General features: G+C 43.8%; 1 protein-coding gene across 1 annotated transcript in view; it reads right to left on the bottom strand.

Annotated features, from left to right (window-relative positions):
• CAPN8 (calpain 8) overlaps positions 1-19,484 on the bottom strand; it is a 28,277-nt gene extending 8,793 nt beyond the window's left edge. The window contains exons 1-11 of the mRNA XM_010082074.1: positions 19,248-19,484; positions 17,292-17,361; positions 9,903-10,021; positions 8,654-8,787; positions 8,155-8,323; positions 7,168-7,251; positions 6,274-6,359; positions 4,861-4,935; positions 3,669-3,829; positions 2,803-2,978; positions 1,235-1,246 (exon numbers count right to left, since the gene is read on the bottom strand). Of these exons, the coding sequence (XP_010080376.1) occupies positions 1,235-1,246; positions 2,803-2,978; positions 3,669-3,829; positions 4,861-4,935; positions 6,274-6,359; positions 7,168-7,251; positions 8,155-8,323; positions 8,654-8,787; positions 9,903-10,021; positions 17,292-17,361; positions 19,248-19,484 (1,323 nt within the window). The remainder of the gene's footprint in view (positions 1-1,234; positions 1,247-2,802; positions 2,979-3,668; positions 3,830-4,860; positions 4,936-6,273; positions 6,360-7,167; positions 7,252-8,154; positions 8,324-8,653; positions 8,788-9,902; positions 10,022-17,291; positions 17,362-19,247) is intronic.
• Between the last annotated feature and the right edge of the window lie 2,041 nt (positions 19,485-21,525).

Raw genomic sequence — 21,525 nt, 5'->3', positions numbered from 1 at the left:
TAGTCTCTGATTTATTTAAACAGACAGAAAATAATAGTAAACAGACACAACAGCAGTCACAAGGGTGAGACTTTTGGGGGCCACATTAGATGATTTACCCAACTTCTATTAGTAGTACTAAGAGTATTCCTTTGGATTATGTGGAAAATAGTACTTAATACTTCAAAAAAACCCACCAATGTAACAAGAAACAGTAGTGTAAGAATAACATCTCTGCTTTAAACCTCCTATTCATGACTTTTGCTCCACAGGGATGTCTTTCAAAAAGTGTGATTCAATGATCCACAAAAAGTGCTGTGTGGTTGACACAGGGCGAGGAACATTGCATACGGATAAGATTTCTGGCTGTCTAAGATCAGAGCATACAAAGATGTTATCAAGCATTTTATAATCATTCGGTTTTTCTGTTGTAAACTGTAGAAAAATACGGGGCTTTTTCCTCTTTTGTTCTGAAGATAAGATTGTATGTGGTATTTATTCAACAACCCCATCCTTTCTCCCCACTCAATCTTAACCCAAGTGAGACTGCAAAGATTAAGAAGTCAGATCCATATCTTTTTCAATATATAAAGTTCATTTTCCCTTTGCATCTGCAAGGCTGTTAAAAGAACACAGTAATTGCTCCATGACCACACATTCATTTACTGAGAGAAAAGATAAGGGCTGAAAAGCCAAGGAAAAATTGGCAGTGCAGGCTGCTGGACCTCAGTAATGAGTATAGGCTTTTCTGACTGCCAGACGCTCCTGGGGTCTCTTTCTTCAGGAGTGAAAAGTCTCTTTACCTCAGTATTGACATCTGTAAGGATTAGGAAAGGTTGAGCGGGGTTTGTTCATTACCAGGAGCCCCAGCTCAGAACTAGAAAAGGAATGGATCCACAGAGTTTGGCACTTCTTCAAAACAACATTAGCTACATTTTCTCAGTTTTAGAGTACTGTTCTGCCTTCACCTGTACTGACAGATTCTGACCTCTGTTACACAAACTTAGTGGAAGCCAAACTTCAACATGTATAAATGAAGTCAGGATTGGGACTCAGATGCCTTCAATAAAGCCTTGTGCCCCAGTCCCTCGGAAATTATTTTTCAGAACTTGAGATATGGATCCAGTGATCCAAGAACAAAGCTCTCCAGAAGAGCTGTCATTAGTAAGGAAGAAGTCTTCCTAGTAGCTAAAATGTCCAGTGCAACAGGAGGTGCCCATCTGGAGGCTGCAAGTCTTCACCAGAGATTACATACCTCCCGAGGAATCTGAAAGGAAGAGAAAGAGACAATATTAAAGGGCTGGTACATATCTGCACCTATCATTACGGGGGAAGAAAAAATCAGATAAAACCTCCTTCAGACACTTTTTTATTCATTTTCATTTACAACAACCACATATGTAGTACCAGTTACACATGAAGTTCTAGCTTGTGCTACAGCTGTTCCAAAGGAAAATCAGGATCTTCATCCAGAGGAATCTGTACAACACTTAATGGCTTTTCTCCTGATACAGTGTTGTGAATGATACTATTGGTTGGAAATATTTGGGTAAGCCTTTAAATGTTCAGTCAGGAAAGTCAGCAAGTTATCCCCACTTTGCTAACCAAAACCAAACTGAGAATTTATTACAGCAGACCAAAATCTACTACTCTACTGTTACTGGATTATGATGAAAATATAAGGCTACGATCATTAGCAATCAGCCTGAGGATGAGGATATTGTTGTAAAGACAATTATAACAAGTAACAAATTTCAAGATTTGGCCCTTCTTAAATTAGTTAAATTGCTATGTTAATTGGTACCTCCAAATATAAGGTAGCTTTTCTAAAAGCAATTAGTTGTCTTGAGATAACAGATTCCAGTGGGAGCCAAAGAGAGTGTTCTCCCAAGTCTGAAAAGAGCTTTTGAAGTTAGCTCTGATGACTTCTCCAGCTTTGTACTCAGTGGTATGAGCAGACAAACATCCTTAATGTGCAAATTCAGGATACCAGCAGGCCAGGGTGCTTGGCACCAGCAGATGGCAACTCAGAAACCTGCTTGGTGAGAACCATTTGTGCATACAGACACTTAGGCACTAGGGAAAACCTTTCCTAGTTTTGAACCATCCTCCACAAGATACATTAGCAAAAGTCAGCCATTCCCATCTGCTCCCACCTGTGCTGGTTAATGATCTTTCATCCAATGGAATCTACCCAACCTTTAATATCTTTTCTCTAGATAAGATATTGGGAATGATAGTACTGGTTGGAAATTTTTATATTTACTTCTCTCCCCTCACATCACAGAAATTAGAGGTGACACTGTAGATTTTTTTCCCTACGTTATATTTTTAGAGACAGAAGCAACACTGGGAGAATAAAAAAAAACCAACCCTAAAAATTACTGAAACAGAACAATAGCACAGTAGACAACAAATCAAAACAATTTGTCAAATACAAGGGAAAAATAATTTTTTTTAAAAAGTGACTACAGAGCATGATGATAGGCTGTAATCAGAAACACTTATCTGGAATTGCCAGGCACCCTGAGCCTGCCCCCATTCAGATTTTGTAAGAGAAGGCTCTCAATGAGACTGTTGCTAACTTATTGCCTCTAATTTTACACTGCTCTCCTGTTAAAGTGGGACAAAAACTGAGCCTAAGTTTATCTAAATCTTCCCATACTATGTGGGTCAGGAAGAAATGAGAGAAGGATTTGAATCATCTTACAAAATCCATTTTGTATTGAACTGTAGTCCTGAATGTCAAGATGTAGCACACTGCTAATTTTTTCCAGCACAACAGAACAGGAAATAAAGCCTTTAATCAGGAACAAACTTTACCTGATAGAGTGAATAACCAATACTAAGCAGCGCTTCTCCCATTCTCTTCTGTCTCCTGCGGTTCTTCTGCATCAAGCCCACCAGTATAGTACAGCATGGCTCATTCAGACTCCCTTCATGGTCATCATCTGGTTCATCCAACCGGATTTTAAACTGGGGATTGGTCCAGTATGTTGCTAAGAATTCCCAAGGCAAGACAAAAAGGAGGAGATTTTGCTGTCATTGTAGCCAAGATAGCTGTCACTAGAATTACAGATAATATCTCTTTGGATGGACTTTTGCCTGGAGTTTTTCCAGTCCTTTCCATTACATTATATGTTTCTATGTTTTCACAGCTATGCTGAATATAAATTGGAGCCATGGCAAACCAAAGCACCAAGGTGTTTCCTGGGGAATAATGAGCAACAGGGAGGAGCTGATATCATTAATTCCATCCAGACATTTATCTCCAGGAAACGTCCTTGGCTGAGGCTGTTATTCTTGCCAGAGGACCAAATGCCAGACAGCCTCTCCAGAGGTCTAACCTGAAAATGAAAGGGAAGCAGCACTGCCACTGAACCGTGACACTCTCCTGGCCTAACCAACCCTTCAGAGGTTTACTCCAGTCAGTAGCAAAAGCCATGTAAGCAGGAAAAGCAGACAGAGAAAAAAAAAAATACAGGCTTAGTGGGCTGGGAATCCCCAATGAGGAAATAACTGTGAATTAGATCTTGGCTTAGACTGCCAAGATTTTGCTTATTATCTAAGCCCTGCAGAAAGAGCTGCACCTCCGAGCCCTTCCCACCGAAGCCCTCTCTGGTTCCCAAGCATTTATTTGGATTGTTGTGTAGGTATTTCACCAAGTGCCCACTTGGCTGGGTCTCCACCTTGGTAGTTCTGGCAGCCCCCAGCAGTTGAACCGCGTCTCCACTGTCCATTAAACAGGGTCAGGTCCCATTTATTGACTTCATTGCTTGTCAGTGTGTCAGGAGTCAAGTTGCAGATCTCAAGGCGGGTGAACTGCCTTTGAAAATCCGAAAATGCCATCCTGGTGCACAAAAAAGACCAGGGTCAGTCCATCAGCCTGCCACAGTCGAGGCAAGTGAAAATTGATGTCCCTCCCAACAGGGCAGCAAATGTCAGTACTACAGAGCTGCCCAAAGCCCATTTAATTGAACTCTGAAGTTTGGAACCAGTTTTGGGGAAACAAAATTTCCCAGTCCCTGAATGAGCTGTATCTCCTCGAGAGAGTTTATTCTCAATGGCTGTTACACATTATGTAACAATGGTAATACCACTGTATGGTAACAATGGTCATACCATTTTCTGTCATCCCCAGCTGTGGGCAATCCCTCATACTTCATAAGTAAATTCACTAAAAATGGTGGAACAAAATGTGCAAGGAGATGCCGTTTAATGGGAGTAAGAGTTGGCCCTTATGAAAGTCACTCTGTAGACAAACAGCCGCAGCCTTTTTTTTTGCTTTAATTCTATTGTTAATGTTTGTTTCTACCATTCCTAGTAGGCTTGCATGAGTGACAGACCTTGATCACTTCATGCCGCAAGCAGAGGTCTGTTCTCATTTCCCAGTGCCTCATGGCCCACAGAGCTGATTGCACTGAAAGACGATGGGTGTTTATCTTGCCAGTCTGTGACAGAGTGACACGGATTCAGTACTGATTGACATAATCAGCTAACTGGGATGGGCTTTCCAATAGGTCTGGGTAAACAGACTCCTCCCAAGTTGGTAATCTAAACTTTTTTATTATTGTGTAGCATTTAGGCAGAAAAAAAAACAAACCTAAAAATATAGAGCAGCTGAGGTTCATTCTTGCCACCTCATTAATTTTATTACCATCTGGTCTCTATATTTTGGATAAGCACTGAGTTATGCAAGCTCTAATAAAAGGTAATATTTGAATGGGAAGGGAGATAAACAAGAGGCTAACAACACACACACATGTCATTATTAACCCCCTTGGTGCTGGCAGTTTCTCTCCATCCAACCAAAAGGACTGCTTGAAAAGCATACGGGCACATAAAATGGCCAAAAGATTAAGCTAACGGAATGATTCTCACCAAAATTCTCCATCATCTACTTGCTTATCCAGAGCCTGCCTTTGTCTGGGATCAACATAATTCCATTCAGGAGCACTGCAAACAAAGCACAAAAGCAAGCTGCTCAGTTGTTGTATTTTATTCTACAAGATCAGAGAGTTAGGCTCTGTCTTCAGCTGCAGAGGATAAAGGAGGACATATTTCTGCAACAGTGGGACCTTCTGCCCCTCCCAGTGGTGATACACACTGCAACCTGACTAGACAGGGCTGGAATCAGACTCCAACCACATTTGCAACAAGCCTTAAATTGAATCGTCGCTGCCAGGTGCCAGAATGTACAAATATTGCAGACCGGCTGAATTCGGTAACACACAGCCTGAAAGTCGGGCAGAGCTTCTCCATCGTAAGATCTGTTGGGATGCCCTAGGGAAATTATATAAGCTCCACTGTTGGGGTCACCAAAGAAAAGGAAAGCAAAAAGATGGGATTAGAAAATGTACTGTAGAAAACAGCATTGCCTCTTTCCGATCCTGGCGTTACTGTGCAGCAAGATGGATTCTGCTCTGATCTGCTCCCTCGTGACGATGCAGTTCTGCACCTGCCTCAGCAGGGTTGTCCCATGGTAAAACAGGTGCAAGAAAATAAGGACATGGCATGTGTGCCTGCCTGAAGTACCTTATCTTGGGGCTAAGCAAAGCAGCTCTGATAAAGGTAAGAATAATTCTGATCTTTATCTCTGGTTTCCATCCTTAAGTGTTATACAGCATCAGCACCAGTATTGCAGTCAGTCAGGACAGGAAACTGACATCTCAAAGTATTGCGTGAAAAAACACCATGGCCTAAAGGAAAGTAAAATTCATGCTATTCTGAATATAAAAATAAAAGGTGTTGTCACTGCCGTTCTCATGAGATTCCAGGGCAGCTTTTGATAGATTTTCAAACTTCTGGGTCTTCAGTTGAGTCAACATCCTAATTTTTTCAAGATTCTCCAGTAAAAACCAAATACTGGCCTGATTTAGAGCACAGCAACCTTAGAGTTGAAGCAGAGGCACAATAGCTTAGCTCTGGTGTATTTCCCAGGAATGGGATTGGTTTGGATATCCTACTAAGGTCCTGGCACCATCAGCAGGATCAACCTGAGAAAAGTTGTCTTGTAAAATAACCTGGATATGGCTTGCATCGGGCTGCTCACAATTAAAACATGGGCTGCTCTCTCTTATTAGAAGGCTCTGCCTGAGGCAGTGAAGAATGTCCATGGGGCAGAACAGATCAATATCTAACCTTGCTAATAAATTAATAGTGTTTTATTCCAGCTGATTTAGTATCTCTCCTAAATGTGCTTTGTGATTGGATTAACTGCATAGTGCCAATTTAATTTTTAAAATATACCAAAATACACTGAAGAGAGAGAAGCGGAGGCATATAAAAACCTACTTATCACTCCAAGCTCCAGTCCACTCCACTTCACCCCAGGGATTTCTAAGCCTCACCAGTTTCTCTGGCCGTCCTCGATAATATACCTGAAAGATCCACAACAAACAGAGCCTGAGCACTTCCATTATTCCAATCATCACAGAGCAGTTGCTTTTCAGGCAGGATAAAACACAATTTATACTTGAGTGATGCAGTCTATTATGATTTGAAATACTTAAAAGACCCCTAGATCCCTTCCACCCTTATTGTACACTATCCTGTGCCACCAAGTGAGCCATCAGCTGCAACACTCACCATTCCGTATAGTGACAGCAAGCTGCAAGGAAAAACACAGCTACAAAACAGCAGAATATCTACGTCCTCGAAAGCAGGAGACGTCACAAAACACAGAAAGGTTGGAAAGAGGTTGTTTGGCATGGACATCTCTGTAATGATTCCAGTTGCAGAGAAGCAACCTAGCCTCAGTGTGAAGCTGAGACTAATGGGGGAGTTCATTCCCATTAGCGCTCATCGGCAAAGTGCGTGCTGCCACCTCATGCAGTAGGAACACGTGGGGAAACAGCTGCCTCCTCTCCTGTTTTTCCTTTCCATACCCTCCCGTTCGGTAACAGGTTGGCTCACCTTATCTTTTGCATTCCAGTCTGCTGGTACAATGCAAGTTGCAGACTGCACAGTGCACTCTGCGTAACTACCAGTACAGAGGTTCTGACCTGGCTGAGTACTACAGGTATCTCCTTCTTCTGTAAGAAGGTTAGCAACATTTTGATTTGGTGAGTCACAGAAAGCCATAAGGAAGTTGAGGGCACCGCAATATTGCAATGCCAAGGTGTTTTGTATGATGGCAAGAGTAAAAGTTTCAGCCAGGCTGGATGAGCCCTGGAGAGGCTGGCTTACCTCTTCTGCTCCAGTGACAGAGTACGCGTGTCCCTTTACCAGCTTCAGACTTGTGATTGCTTCTATGTCAGCTGAAGTAGTTATCTGGGACAATAAATGTATACACATTAGGATTATATATTGTGTACAAGCACAGCTTTCATGAGCAAATTAATATGGGGGAAGATATTCAAAGTGGTATGCACATTGAATATCAATATTCCTGATGCAAAGTGTATTAAATAGAGGTGAGATCCACAGCAGAAGTTCACCACCACAGCTTCATAGCCCTAAGTATGCAGTCCTAGTGCAGCAAAGATTCAAGAATGTACCATGAAATCTAAATCTAAATCCAAATCCAATTCCCAGGTCAGATAGCAGACCCAGTCACCAGCAAAGACACATTCACGTGAACTCAGGTCCACCCTGCCTCAGCTGAGAACCAGCATACCAGTATTTGAATTCTGGTAATCCTATATACCATGAACCAGGATTTCAAACAAGGTAATGAAACAGGATGTGCAAGGCGTGGAGTTTCCAAAACATGTACAAACGCCATCTGTAACTTGAGAGGGTTTGTATTACACGTCAATGATCTTTAGGATTGAAAACCTAAGAGAAAGCCAGAGTCAGACTACAGGCTACAACAAAGTGTCTCAAAGAGTTTGCCTCTGGCATTTGAGTGTCTGGAGCTGAAATTACACAGAATATGAATGAAAAAAGATACTCAGAGAATGAAAATGGAGTTCAGGAAGACCAGTCCCCAGTTCACGGCTCAAAGTATTATCACACGCTGTCTTGTAAAGAGAGGCATGATGAGAGCTGGTTATTTAGAACCTTATCCAAAGTTTTTATAACTGAAATCAATAAAACTCTCCCATTAATTGTAGTTTGCTCCTAATTTAGACCTTCCTGACTATGTCTAACACTAGTCCGAGCTTTTGTTACAGTACAGACCAGAGCGCCGAGAAGAGGAGTGAGGAGAGTAAAGCGGCCACAGTCTCTTACATCGATGGAACAGCCAAGCAGCGACCCAGCTCTCAGAGCCTTCTGGATGATCTGGTACAGGTTCAAAGGAGCCCTCCGCAGGTCATAGGACTCCGAGATGCCTCCAGTAAAATCCTCAAAGCCCTCCATAGTGGACCCTCCTGTGAGAGCTTCATAAGAGCCATTCAGCCTGTGAGAGAGATGACAAGAGCTGTGCGAGGGGCCATCTCCACCTGTAAGCACTGGCACTGCAGAAAGAAGGGCTTATAATTTAGTAATAATTCATATATAATGTATGTATAACTTAGTCCCTGTGATCATCAGTGTGACCTGGGGCACCAGAATTAAAACCCCTTGAAAAGACAGTTGGCAACACCCTTTATGGGCCTAGAGGAGACTGTAAAAAATGGCTGGAATGGAGGCAGCATTTGAGTGAAGAGTGGTGTGTCTAACACCACAATCACCCAGGCAGTCAACTTCTGCACACCCAGGAGTGCTGCCTCCTGCTTAGCCACCGTACTTGGCGTAGGCCTTCTCCAGCAGCGCGCTCCAGAACTCGTTGCCTTCCTCTGAGTGCACGAAGAGCAGCTTCCCATTCTTGGTGGGCAGCCTGTCGTCCACCACGACGTCCACCCACTCCCCGTACTGCCAGAACTGATGAAAAGAAGAAAGGAAAAGATGATGAGGGCTGGTGTGCACATAATAGCTCCGCACTACCATCTTCCTACCCCTTCACCTGTCACCGGTTCCCCCTGGATACGTCAGGGTTCGTTCCCATGTTGGACTCCTCTCCCTTGTAAGAGAGGCAAACTCTTCCCATCCCTGTGAAGTGCTGGGCAGGCTCCTTAATGCTGTATTGAAGTTTTGCGGATAGGTAATATTAGCAACAACTTCTTGCACGTAACATCTGGAACACTATCTGTACTCTATGCAGAGCTTGCATGGTGGAGAGTCCAGAAAGCTCGTGTGTAGACAGGATACTCTGAAGTCTCTTCTTCCCTGCTCTTTTAAGGCCCAGTCCATTGGGAAGAAAAACAACGACCCTGTAAAAATGCTGCAAGGAGAGGTCACCCAAAGGGGAAGCTCTCAGTAGCGCTAATCCCTTCTGAAAATACTGGGAAATGTGTGAAACATTGCTAATACGATTTTTTGCCTGAGCACTTGAAACATTTAATCTTGAGTTTGAGGCAGCCCTGAAAGGAAAGAAGATAATTGACCCAATAACCCCTCTGCTGAGATGAGCTGGTAGAAGGGATAGGATGTGCTCCATAACATCTGTCCTTGCCAAAACAGCTCTTTTAGCTTTGCAGGGTGAATCCATACTGCTCACAGCAGAGCCTAACCTGTAGTCAAAGCAAGCTAGCTCAGTCCCAACACGCTGGGGCTGCGGGCAAGGAAATCCAGGCAAAGCGGTGGACAGGGAAGGGAATGGGGAGGAACCGCATCAGCCCGAATTCACTCGCGACAGACATCAGGGACAGAGTTTGGCTTGACTCATACAGCTTGACAGTTTGGCTCAGTTTTCCAAACCTGTATGACTCACCAGAGCCCTATCAGCTGTGAGACAGCAGAACCTAGCCAGTGAGCAGGTATCATTTAATGTTATTTAAGTTTGTTCTTCTTTTCTCCCCCCCCTCGCCCCCCACCAATTTCACTTACACACTTCAATTCTTTAATATTTAGCCTGCGACAAACATTTTTAAAAAGATGCTTTTAGCTAAATACTAGTATTTTGCTCTTTATTCTCAATACCTTGATCATATAGGTACCTGGAAATGAAAGATCCCAGCATAGTCGTTTTGGAAACTCTGATCCTTGGGAACAACACGGTGCAGAACATCTGGATTCAAAGTGAGAGATGCAATGGCAGCTAGGAGCCAGCAATCACCTAAAAACACATGTGTTACATGGCAGAAAAGTTCATTAACAAATAATGTTTTGCCTAACTGATCCTTACACCATTATGTCCCATCCTTTTGGAGATTTGATAGATAGCAGGAGCATTTGGGCAGCTGTTCCTTCTTAGCCCTTTCTTTGAAGGTCTGAATTCAAACCAGCACTTGGAGCTATTGCTACAGAATTGCCCGTGAGACTAATGGAAGCTGAAGTCTTTTGGGAACTCTGGAAAGAGGTGAGTCCTTTCTCTGTCCCACTCCTTATGCTGGAAAGGATGGGCACACCCAACCTTTGTTGCAGGCTGGGTGTCCGCAGCTGGAGTTGGTTGCTGGGCTGTTACCTGCTTGTTGTAGATTGGAGTTTGGGTGCCCCTGGGAAAGCGGCACCTCATGGGTTTCTCACGGTATTTGCATACTGCAAACAGTAGACAGAGCTTTTGTGGTTCGGTGCTATTTCTAAGGTGTGCAGAAAGTCTAGGAGAATAAAGCTGCTCTGAAGCTGCTAACGTTTTCCTGGTTCCCTGTGGATTAATGTGCCAAGACATAGTTTCTCTGTGCAGGTGCATGTTCTGCAGAAGGAATTGGCAGAACAGCCCTTGCTTCAGCAGAGATAAGCTAACGGAGGAACCGAGGAAAGAGTTTAATCTAGAGCATGATTTAATATCTTAGTTAACTCCTCAAATTGACTTGGGCTTTATGATTTAGTGCCATGACAAATGTAACTGTAAAGGTAAAATGGGGGGACTTGCCTGGTGCTGTGGGCTCTCTGCTGCCTGTACCCCACTGGGAGGGACCCAACTGCCTCCTATGAGCTGAGTGAGACCCAGCTGTTCCCAGTTAGGCAAGCGGTGACTTGAGAAACACCTGTAAAGAAGTGCCCCTGGTGTGATGACTGGTAACCACCGAAGCTGGCTGATGGGATATGGGTGCAAAAGCGTGATCTACCCACCATGCCAGCTCAGGTGTTTCCAATGAGGAGGGAAAATGTGGTATTAGTATGTGAGGTGCTGCTCAAGCCTTCCCTTAGGATAGCTCTGTGTTATCTTGGCTGCTACATTCAAAAAAGAACATTCAGGCTGGAAGGGAGTAGAAAATGGCTGGATTACCTGCTTCTCTACGCCTATCTGCACTTTTTATGAGAAGAGGTTAGAAAAATTTGTCCTGCTCATCCTACCCAAGTGAAGTTTGAAGAGGAAGTGTGAGGCAGGTCAAGGTGCTTGAGCTAAGAGCTCTTACTTCAAGGTAAGATTTCTTTTATAGAAAAAAAAAGATAAATTAAAGGGGTTGTGAGATATTTAAACTGGAAATAGGAAGAAGTTGCTGATGAGAGTCTGAAAGCCTTAACCTCTAGAACAACTATGAGCAAAAACCTTCTCAAGCTTATTTTCAACATAATTATTTTACAGATTAATTTGTATTCTGTGGGAGAGGGCTTGACTCACTGGCCTGGAAGGTTCCTCCCAGCTTTAGGCACCTATGTAAAAAATAAGCAAAATTAGGAGAGCACAAGGTGGGGAAAAGAAAAGCATTAAGAACCTTCTCTCCCAAGAAAAATGTAGATGCAGGAAAATGAGACTGAGAACACTCAGACCTGCTTTGTATCTATTTCTTTCAGGATTTTCTTGGTCCATGTGTATGCCTTTATGCTGTTATATTTTCTGCTTTTTCATGGAGAGGTAGAAATAATGGTGATAAGTCTAGGGAATGATTGTTCAGAGGAAGAAGATTAAAAACCTGAAAGTTAGAACTGAAGCCCTTATTTTTTTCAACTACTTAAGATTTTTTTTGCTACTCTGGCTGTTTCTGGTGTGCTGTGAAGCATAGACAACTATTTCTGAGAAGGTGGTAGGGTGGGGGTCCTGGTGTCTCTGTTGTGTCTCTCCACCTCCAGTGAGACCACAGAAGGTCTACAGCTGTGATGAGCTGGTGCTTTCCTGATGTGCAACATCTGGAAGGGTTTCCACGTTTTTACAGCCAGTGAAGGGGAAACTACTCTGGGGTTTGTGAGGATAGTGTGTGTTTAATGCACAATTAGGCGGAAGAATCAGTTGAAATGAGAGGGGTTTCCTTAAATGTGTTATTTACTTCCCTGACTCAGAACTAAACAATTTCAGAATCTAAACCTCACAAGATGCCAAATGCAGCGTGAAATCCTTTACAAGCCATCTTACGGTATGAATTAACTTCTTAGCATCTGGGAGGGTGAGTGACATTGGCATTGGCACTTCTGCCTCCTGCAAACACCCTGTGCAATCTAACCCCCTGGGGAAGCATGAGGGGCAAGTCTGCCCAACGCATGCATGGAAAGAATTGTGCTGGAAGAATTTCAGCAGGGAACTTGGCCTTCAAAATAGCTATGCCTGCCTTGAGCAATGCAGAGTCCTATCTCTAAGCTTTACTTGGGGGCCTAATATCTTTGGGTAAGCTTGTGGCTGAACAAGTTCCCTCCAAAAGGAACCAGCTGGGAATTGGCTGCTGTGCGGTAACTTGAAAAAAAAGGAAGGTTTGCATGGGGTGCCTAGATGCAGATGGTTTGGGACCATCTTTATATAACAAGCGATGCATTACATTCAGGTTCCTGTGATACTGGCTTTCAGACAAATTGAAGAGGGTGCAGGAATCTGTCTGTATCAAGGAGCATCCAGGATGGAGCCTAAACTGCACAGGTTGCCTCTCATCTTCTGGTACACCACAATGGGATCCTGGCCTGTTAATAAGGTTTCTCAGCCCTACTGGATGATATACTTGTACTAAAAAAGTACAAGGTGACAGTATGTGTTCCTTTTTTCAAAGTTCAAAATCATTTTGCCATCAGCAAATTTCAGAGTTTTGGTGGTGCCTACGGGATAGTGCAACAGCACAAGCTCCCTAGAAAGGCAGCCTGTGTGTGACCAGTCGAGCTTGTCCTGTTTCAGCTCCAGCTTATAAGTCATCTTTCCAACTGTGAGGAAACTATTTGATTCCCTTCCTAAAAAGTGACATTTTGGAGGGAGAGGAAATGAGGCCAATTTCTCAATGAATGAAGTATTTAATCGTAGTGTATTTCCAATACAGTTATAGTCAGAAAAATGACATCAAAAAGCATTTCTGCTCACTGTACACATTCAAAGTGGTAGCCTTTTAGCTTATGAAAATAAATTTTTTTTAAGTCTTCTCAGCATTAGCCCTACAGGGCTAAATCACCTCCAGGCACATACACTGCTTTCTGCTCAGTCTCATATTTCATGAACAAAAGTTTCAGACAAGTGCCAATTACAGTGTTTACTGCTGCTGCTGAATGTGCTGAAAAGAAGCCAGCTTGATTCCTGGGTCTGAAGTTATTCGTAATCTTGGTAAAGTGCAGGTTTTGGCATTTGTTTTTGTTTTGGTTTGGGTTTTTTTTTATTATTTGAAATAAGCAATTCTGCCCTTGAGTTTGTGGTGGAAAGGGTAAACATGAAGCCTAGCTGTGCCTCCCTTTGTGTGCATGCGTGTGTGTGTATATATGATCTTGGAGAATAATTTTGACTGTTAGTGTGCTTGAAATAAAATCACTTGCCGCTCACAGATGTAGCGAGGTGGCTCATGTTCTCAGCACGACACAGGCACCTCCTGGTTTAGAGAGATAATCGAATTGCTGCAGAGAATACCAAATCCTTGGTGACCTGGGAGCCGAGTGACTCCTCTATATTGATGATGTTTACCCAAGCGCACTGCACTCAGAGGCCATAAAATAAATGAGAAATTTGATTAGTTTCAGTTGCTACAGAGCTGTGCTCCGTTTCTGTTTAGCTACCAACAAAGTGTCTAGACTCAGCACATCTAAACTCTTAAATTGACCTAGTGATGGCAAGTTTAAGCCAAAAGTCCAGGTGTCTGGTTCCAAGATCTAACTGGACAGAGGTATTTCTGTCCTGACTGTGCTCTGTCTTGTTGCTATTTCAGCAATGCCTGGTGTTCAGAAGGGATCCAGATACAATACTGTGGCTCTTGCTTCCCGGTTTGTCGAGCAGATTTGACTCTCAGCTTTAGTCTCTGCTGGAAGCCCTTCTTCAGAGCTTGTACCTGGGGCATCCTACCAGACATCAAGGAAGTACTGACCCACTAGTTTTGTGATATCTGGCGGTGCAGGCTGTTCCTGCTTTGAGATTTCTAAATAAAGCTTCCTAAATTTTTCTATGGATGTGAATTAAGCTCTGCAGCTGTGTACAGAAAGGCAAAGGAACACCCAGCAAAGGAACAGGCTTTCTTCTCTTTGGGGTTTCAGAGCTGTCAGTGAATGTATTTTTTGAGGTCTAAGGGATATATCTGCTAGAACGAGGACCTCCAATACCCCAGGCCCACATGACTGAACATCAGAAGGGCCATATATTAATGTGTATAGCAAAATAAGTGAACAAACCCAGTGCTATTAAGCACTCTCCAACCCATAGGAGCTCCAAAGGCTCCTTCAACAGGTATCAGATCTATCCCAGAGCTGGAAGGCTTTGGTTTATTCTCCAGCCTACCCGTAATCTTCTCAAATCTGCCCCAAGACAAGATGCGCACAAAGCAGGCATGGGGTGGGCTCCTTAGCTGGCATGAACTGCTGCATCTGCATTGACTTCAGGGGACTTCCAGCCCAGGCCAAGGGACCCGCAGTGCTGGGAGCACCCTCTGAGCCCTCACAACGAAAGGTGCCCCATGAATATAAATGGTGTGGGTCTGAAAGCTAATATTAACTGAGAAGGTGTGAATATTTTTAATATTCTTTAAATTAAATTTATGCCATTTGCTTCTTAAAACCTGCTGCAAACAATTCTGGAGTTAGCTTATTAAGATAGCTGCAAGAAAGCTTCATAAGTCACCTTTAATAACTAAGAGTATGTGACTGCATTTCAAGTTGTTACTGGGCTATCAAAAAGATATGGTTCAAAGAACGTTTAAAATATTTCAAGTCTTTCAAGTTCCCGTCAAACTTCCCAAGCTGATATTCATCTAGCTTACACTGTTGTCAAAGAAATAAGTTTAATGGAGTGAGACTAACTCTAGGTTTTTGTGTTCCTTTTGTTCATATAAACCCAGACCTGCAGCGGTATTTTTAAAATAAAAGAAATGTGTCAGAGAAGATTATTAAAAGTAGGCTCTATGTCCCTAAAGGAATTGTTAACAGTTCACATACAAGGCTTATGTAAATATATAATCAGGGTCTGTTTCACTAGAAGTGTTTTACATGAGGGCTTTAGCAGCAAGGGCTTTGATATTCAAGGTATTGGATCAAATACCAAAAAACCATGGTATGCCTCAGAGATGTAAAGCAAATACCTGAACACTAAAAGGGAAGTCCCATGCCTATATTCTGAAGTTTATTTTTGTGAAGGGTCAGTGTGCGTAGAAGTGATTGTAAGCAGCCCTGCAGAAACAAATTGGGTTATCTTTGATTATTTACTCTTTGAGAGAGACAAGGAAGCTCCTAACAAAACCAAAATTGGATATTGGGGTTTTTCTTCTAGGTTTAGGAGTCACTTTCAGGACCAGCACTTGGGGTAGTGCCCAATGAAGGCTGGCTTGGGAAAGCCCCCAGGCGGGCACAGTCCCCACATTCACCTGAGGATTTTGGGTCCAGTTCTGTTGTTGGGTGGATTTTTGGCACTGCTCTCTAATGAAAGCCTGTTTACCACAAAGGACTGGGGCTCCACAGAGACATTCAGGAGGTGGTAGAAATAAAAAGCATCTCAGGGTATTTGCATTCAGTTTCTAGGCTTAACACAAATAATGCATTGACCTCTTCTAGTTCAAGAGCAGGTAATATTCTTCTGTCCTTTAACTTGTAAACTGACAAGGAAAATGAGGTTTTACTTCAGGCATACGAGCTTTATTTTTTTATGCTATAATAGAAACTTCCCAAATTGGAGGTGACAAGAAATGTCTCTTTTATTACTTATCTGAACCATTTTCTTAAAATACAGTAAATTATTTCCATACCTCTGTTCCAGCATCTGCTGAATAAATATCCTGGAGCAAGTATATGATTGGGCATCTTATTTTTAGCATTTGAAGTGCAGGCCCACACACTGGGGAATTTTTTAGCAATTGCTCTAATGGTGCTTTGTTTACAGGACCGGCATTGGTATTATTTACTGCCAATGACTTGCAGAAATTGTTTGAATCTCATTTGTACAACGGATGGGCTAGAAGACTGGTAAGGTCAGGAGTACTGCGGTAAGCAGCGCAGGAGGGAGAAAAGCTGATTTCTCTGTGTCTAATCCATCAAATTCTCATTATGAGAGTTTCAGCCTTCTTGCCTCTATATGTAGTCAGGAGAGGTTGCTGCTGCTGTCTTCTGCAGCTGGATCTTATCAGCGAGGCAGGCAGGGAAGAAGGCTGCTGCTGCAGCTATTCGAAGGGGGAATAAAGCCCCCCTGCAGCTCCCTTCTGGCTGCTTGCACAGGAGCTCTGCTTAGACAACAGCATGCATTGTAGAAAAACAAGTAAGAAAGTTTCGCTGTGATGGATGTCCAGAAGAGGATGAGGGCTCTCTGACAGACGTCTTGTCAGCATCAGCCCCTGATCTGGGAGCTGAGCAATGCTGCCTTTTTTGGCTGTGTTTGCACAGAGCATTCAGTATGAAGGGCTTGGAACTATTTGCTTGCTGTGGATGGCATTACAAAGTTTATGTGCTCCGTTCATATTTTTTTTTTTATAATGTGTTCCTTGTTTCTAACTGATGTCTGCAAGCAGAGGAGCCATCCTGCTTGACATGAAAAGGCATGGCATCACCCCAGCCCCCGTATCAAACCACTTTCTGCTCTGCTCCCTAGTTATTGTGTATTTGTTTTGTGTAAATCTGTGGCTAGAACTTGCTCTGCCCCCCAGTTAAAAATCCTTAATGACTAGGCTACAGGGTGAAACTTCCCCAGTGTCCCTTGAGCCTTTGGAGCTGCTCTTCCTGGGACAGGCATGAAGCCCAGACTCTTGCTTCAGGGCAAGTGCTCTCATGGTCAGTTTGGTGTCCAGCTCTGTCTCAGGAGGTGAAAAGCAAGCCAGTCTTCTCCACTAAGGGATAATTTGCTTCCTACCTCCAGGAGACAGTTTGGTGTCTCCCAGGTTTGGCGTAGCTCTTTACAAGCCCACGTACCCTGTCCTGGGCAGCAATGCTCGGGTGCAAGTCCTGCTCTTGGCTATCTGCCTCTCTCCATACTATGGATGGGAGATAGCCAATAAAATGGACTGTGTATGAGGAACTTTAAGCTTTTTTTCTTCTTCTTCTTCTTACAAAACAAAATTCAGAAGTGATGTACATACCCAGCTCTCCTTGGCAGACATCTGTTCGAGTGGCTCCTCCAACTATAAACTGAGGGTTGGTGCATAACTCCTGAAAAGACACGTTTTTCAAAGCATGCGTCACCCTTCTGGGCTGAAAAGTTACCATTTCTTGTTCATTGTTTCAATGTAAAAGTTCAAAAAATATTATAATTTTCAACATTTCTTAAATATATCCTTTGCCCTTTATCTGATTAAGATGGTGTCAGAACAACATTGCCTTATTAAATTGAAAACTGTCTGCATTTTTGGAGGCAAATCCTGAAGCCCTTTGCTGCTTGAGACTATCAGTGATATCAGTGAGAATTTTTGCTACTGTGGGGACAGAGGTGAAAATTCCACCTCTGTGTTTACATCTTATTTTGTCTGGCTGTGGTTTTGGTTCAAATGAATTTGTGGCAGTCGCTGTTGGCTCTGGCACTGGAGCTGTGCTGACTTTCCACTGCCACCAGTGTGGAGTAGGTTCCCCGACCCCAACCCCACTTCCTTGGAGGCCAACCACACACACACACACTTCTGTCGGTGACCTCTCCTTTCTTCCTGGCTTTCTGGGGCCAGCCAAATAGGTTATGGCAATGACTGTTCCTCCTATCCTGACTCCGAATGCTCTGACGCTTCATGCTGTCTATTAGGAACTTAATATTTTCTCTCTAGAGACAAAAGCCTTCCCTTTCTCCTGAGGATTTTCTGTGAGCTTCTGGATGGCAGCAAGAGGCAGTTTATAGGAAGCCATGCCTGGTGACCAGTGTTGAGGAAGGCTTAGGCAGTTGCCAGCTCTCCCAGAAAGCCGTGGTTGTCAACTCTGAGCATCCCCGTGTCATTGCACCGTGGAGGCAGGGACAGCCCAGGACTTCTCATGTGTGTGTTTGATGAAGAGCCAGTTTGTGAAGCTCCTCTTGCAATTGTGGACTGTTTGCAGATAGAAACTTGTCGGCTGGTTGAAAAGGTACAAGCAATGAGCAGGGCTGTGATCTCCAGCAGGAACTATCCACAACCCATGGGTCAGATCCAGGTCCCTCCACAGGAGAGCAAAGCAGGGGGTTTGTCCCCAGCACATGTGCTCATGCCGCCTTGCAGCAGGGGTTGGACTCTGCCCTCTCTATAGTGATAAGCCAGCATGTCCTGGTACTTGTGGGCTAAGTGTCTATAAACTGCTTGAAATCTTCCCTTCTTCTCTTATTCTCCTTTCCCCCATCAGAGGAAGGTGTTTGGGCTTTTTTTCCTTCCTTCCACTTTTTTCAGTTTTCTTGGTGTTGCAAGGAGGGGCAAAATGACAGAGGAGAAGCTAAGTAGGGACAGAAACAAATGACCGAAAAATGAAAGTGCAGAAAAACCTCTGAAGCCCTGATCTTGTAGTTTAAAAGAAAAATTCAGCATCTGATCTTTCCTGATGAAAATGACCACTTTAAAATGAAAGGGCCATTTGTTGGATATATGTATTCAGGTAATAACAGTTCCAGTCAGTTGTTCTTTAACAGTTAGGTAGCTTGAAGAGAGGCAGAGGATTTTATTTAAGTGTCAGCCTGGTTTCCTGGGGTGCACAGTGGCAGGACCATGGTGTGGGTACCGTTACAATTGATGGTCGATGGCTCCTGGGGCACCCTGTGGTCTGGCTGGGCACACGTGGGGTGTTTGCCTCTATCTCCGGATTGTACCCCGGAGTTGTTGCTGTCAATGGACAGGGAGGAAGCAGGTTCCCATGAAGGAGTTAAAGGATTCCTTGCTTTATAAAGGGCTTAGATGTTGATTTCTCTTTTTCCCCACCCCCTTTTCAACCTTGCTTCTGCTAACCAAGGAGGTCAAGTAAGACAGAAATAAACACCAAAACATACAGGAATAGTGGATATTCACACCCACCAGAAATTTAGCATGGATGTTCAGGTGGGATTTGATTAGACCTGAACCCCAGTAAAACAGGCAATTACAAAGCACTCTTACCGTGGGGCGCTTCCAAACTATCCCCTGGGTTTTGAAGGAGTACGGTCCCAGGTCCCGGTAGCCCAGCGCAGAAGGACAGGCTGGGAACTCCTCATCCTTGAACAGGGTGCCAGCCCGCAGGCACTGCTCCTTCAGGGCTTTGTAATCCTGCTTCAAATACTTGACAGCATTACTGTTGGATCCCAGCCCATCTGCAGCCGCTCTTTCTTGGCACAGCCTCGCTGCGAGCCTGGACATGCCTGCCCACCCTCCTGGCACGCCGCACAGCTCTGTCGTGTTCTCCTGGGCAAGAGGAGGTGAATATGGGCAGGTAGCAGGCTCAGGTGGAGCTGCCAGCTGCCCTGTGTGCTCCGACAGCCCTGGAGGGAGGAGGCACCTGAAGAGCAAATATGTACTCGAGATGTACCCCAGAGATGCTGGCAGGGAGCTGGCACTGTGGGCACTGCCCTGTGCTGCTCCCCCGTTATTTGTTCAAAAGCATGCGAATTCCCTGCCTCTTTTTAAAACACACTTTTAACAAGGAGCAAGGGAAACCAGTGGTTTTGCAGGCACGCCTGTTTACCCATGGAAAGTGATTGTGGGCGTTCAGTGGGCTGAAAGTCAGGCTTGAGGACCGGTGCTTTAAAACCCCAGATGAAAATGGTTTAAAACTCCTTCCTTCTGAGATCAGGTTCTATGCTGTTGGAGGGTTGAGCAACCACAAAACCTGGAGCTGGATATCTACTGCTACAGCGTACGTGGTGATGGATATGTCAGAGTTTTAAAGTCAGGGAAAATGTTGCAAAGTTGAACCCACTTTTGGCCTAAGTGGTTTGTTTTTTAAAAAAAAAAAATAATAATTCTCTCTGGTCCTCTCAAAGCAGCACGATTTTATGAGTTAATTTGTTAGCGATAAAAGGTGTGAACTTAACAGAGCTAGACATGGCCATTTGGCCATAAGACCTGCAGAGGGCAAGGATACAATCCAGGAGCACGACCCAGGCCAAAAGGGGAAAATTATATCACCAGATAGGAGACAAGCTGGTAACCCCTGCTCCCCATCTCCAGTGTGACCTCGGGCAAAAGTCACTGTACCTTCCCCATCTGTAAAACCAGTGGCAGTGAAAAGTTAGCCATCATATTTACAGTCTCTTGGTGGTGCTTCCTGCGTATAAAATGTTTGCAAGAAAAAAAAAAAGCAAGCCTTGGGTACAGAAGGCTTTTTAGACCTTAAAAAATAGTGGTTCCTGTTCTTGTAGTAGAAAAACTCCAAGTTTCTGCCCATTTTGTACTGACACAGGGGTGCAAGGTGGCTGCTAATGTCTGTAGGTTCAAGAATAGAAGCAGGAGCAATTTTCATGGAGCACAGCTGCTCTCTGCTGTCTTCCTATTTAATGCTCAGGTTTCCCCAGCAAAGCCCACTGCGTGTCCGGCTTAGAGCTGGGTAAACAGGAACGTTATTTGCCAGAGAGCACGTTTGATGACTGCCCCTTGGTAAGTTTAGAGAGCAGGTGTGGCAAAGGGAAGAGAGTTTTTAAGGACTGAAACCTGTTGACATAAGGAGTCCAAACAGAAGGCAGCCGGGTTGCTTGTCTGCAAATATTTGAGAAACCGAAATTACTTGATCAGTACCAGAGGTAGAGAAGGCTGGGCTGAGGGAATTACTCTACTGGTTATCCTGAAATTAAATTAATACTGTTGAAATTGAGTAAAGGAGAAGAGTGTCCAGGATTTCTGAATTTCTTCTCTGTTACATTTCAGTACTTCTAGGTTTGTCTGTGTACTCAATCGGAATGGAGAGGGTGATAATAAAGGGTTGAGGAGAGGGGTTTTTTTTCTTTTCAGGAGTGTTTGGTTTTGTTGGGTTTTTTTTCCTGATAAATAGACCCATTCAGAGGTACCTACTTTCTCTGCTCATGAAGCAGAATACTTGTTCCTTTCCAGCCTCTTACGCTGAAATCTCCTCTGTTCCTGTGGCCCAGAGGCACACTTCCATCTTGCCATAAGCTGCGAGCTTTGGCAATGTTGTTTACAGGAAAGCACGGTGCTCTGGCCTTTGAGAAATGCCATTTTGATCAGGAAACTTTTCTTTCCCACGTACCTTTTCAGCTGTACATGTGATATGCTGTGTGCTCTGTAACTCCAGTTGCCACTGGATGTGAGCAGGCACAGAAGAGGTGAAGCCTTGGGCATCACCAGCCTGTTGAGGTGTGATGCAGAGGAAATACAATCAGATTTTAATCTTCATAAATTCCAGTAAAATGTGCCATAGGATTTTTTTCTGTCCTGTATCTCACAT

Source organism: Pterocles gutturalis, unplaced genomic scaffold, assembly GCF_000699245.1.
Source record: "Pterocles gutturalis isolate BGI_N339 unplaced genomic scaffold, ASM69924v1 scaffold12144, whole genome shotgun sequence".
NCBI classification, from domain to species: Eukaryota; Metazoa; Chordata; class Aves; order Pterocliformes; family Pteroclidae; genus Pterocles; species Pterocles gutturalis.
This window is presented reverse-complemented; position numbering and strand designations above follow the sequence as displayed.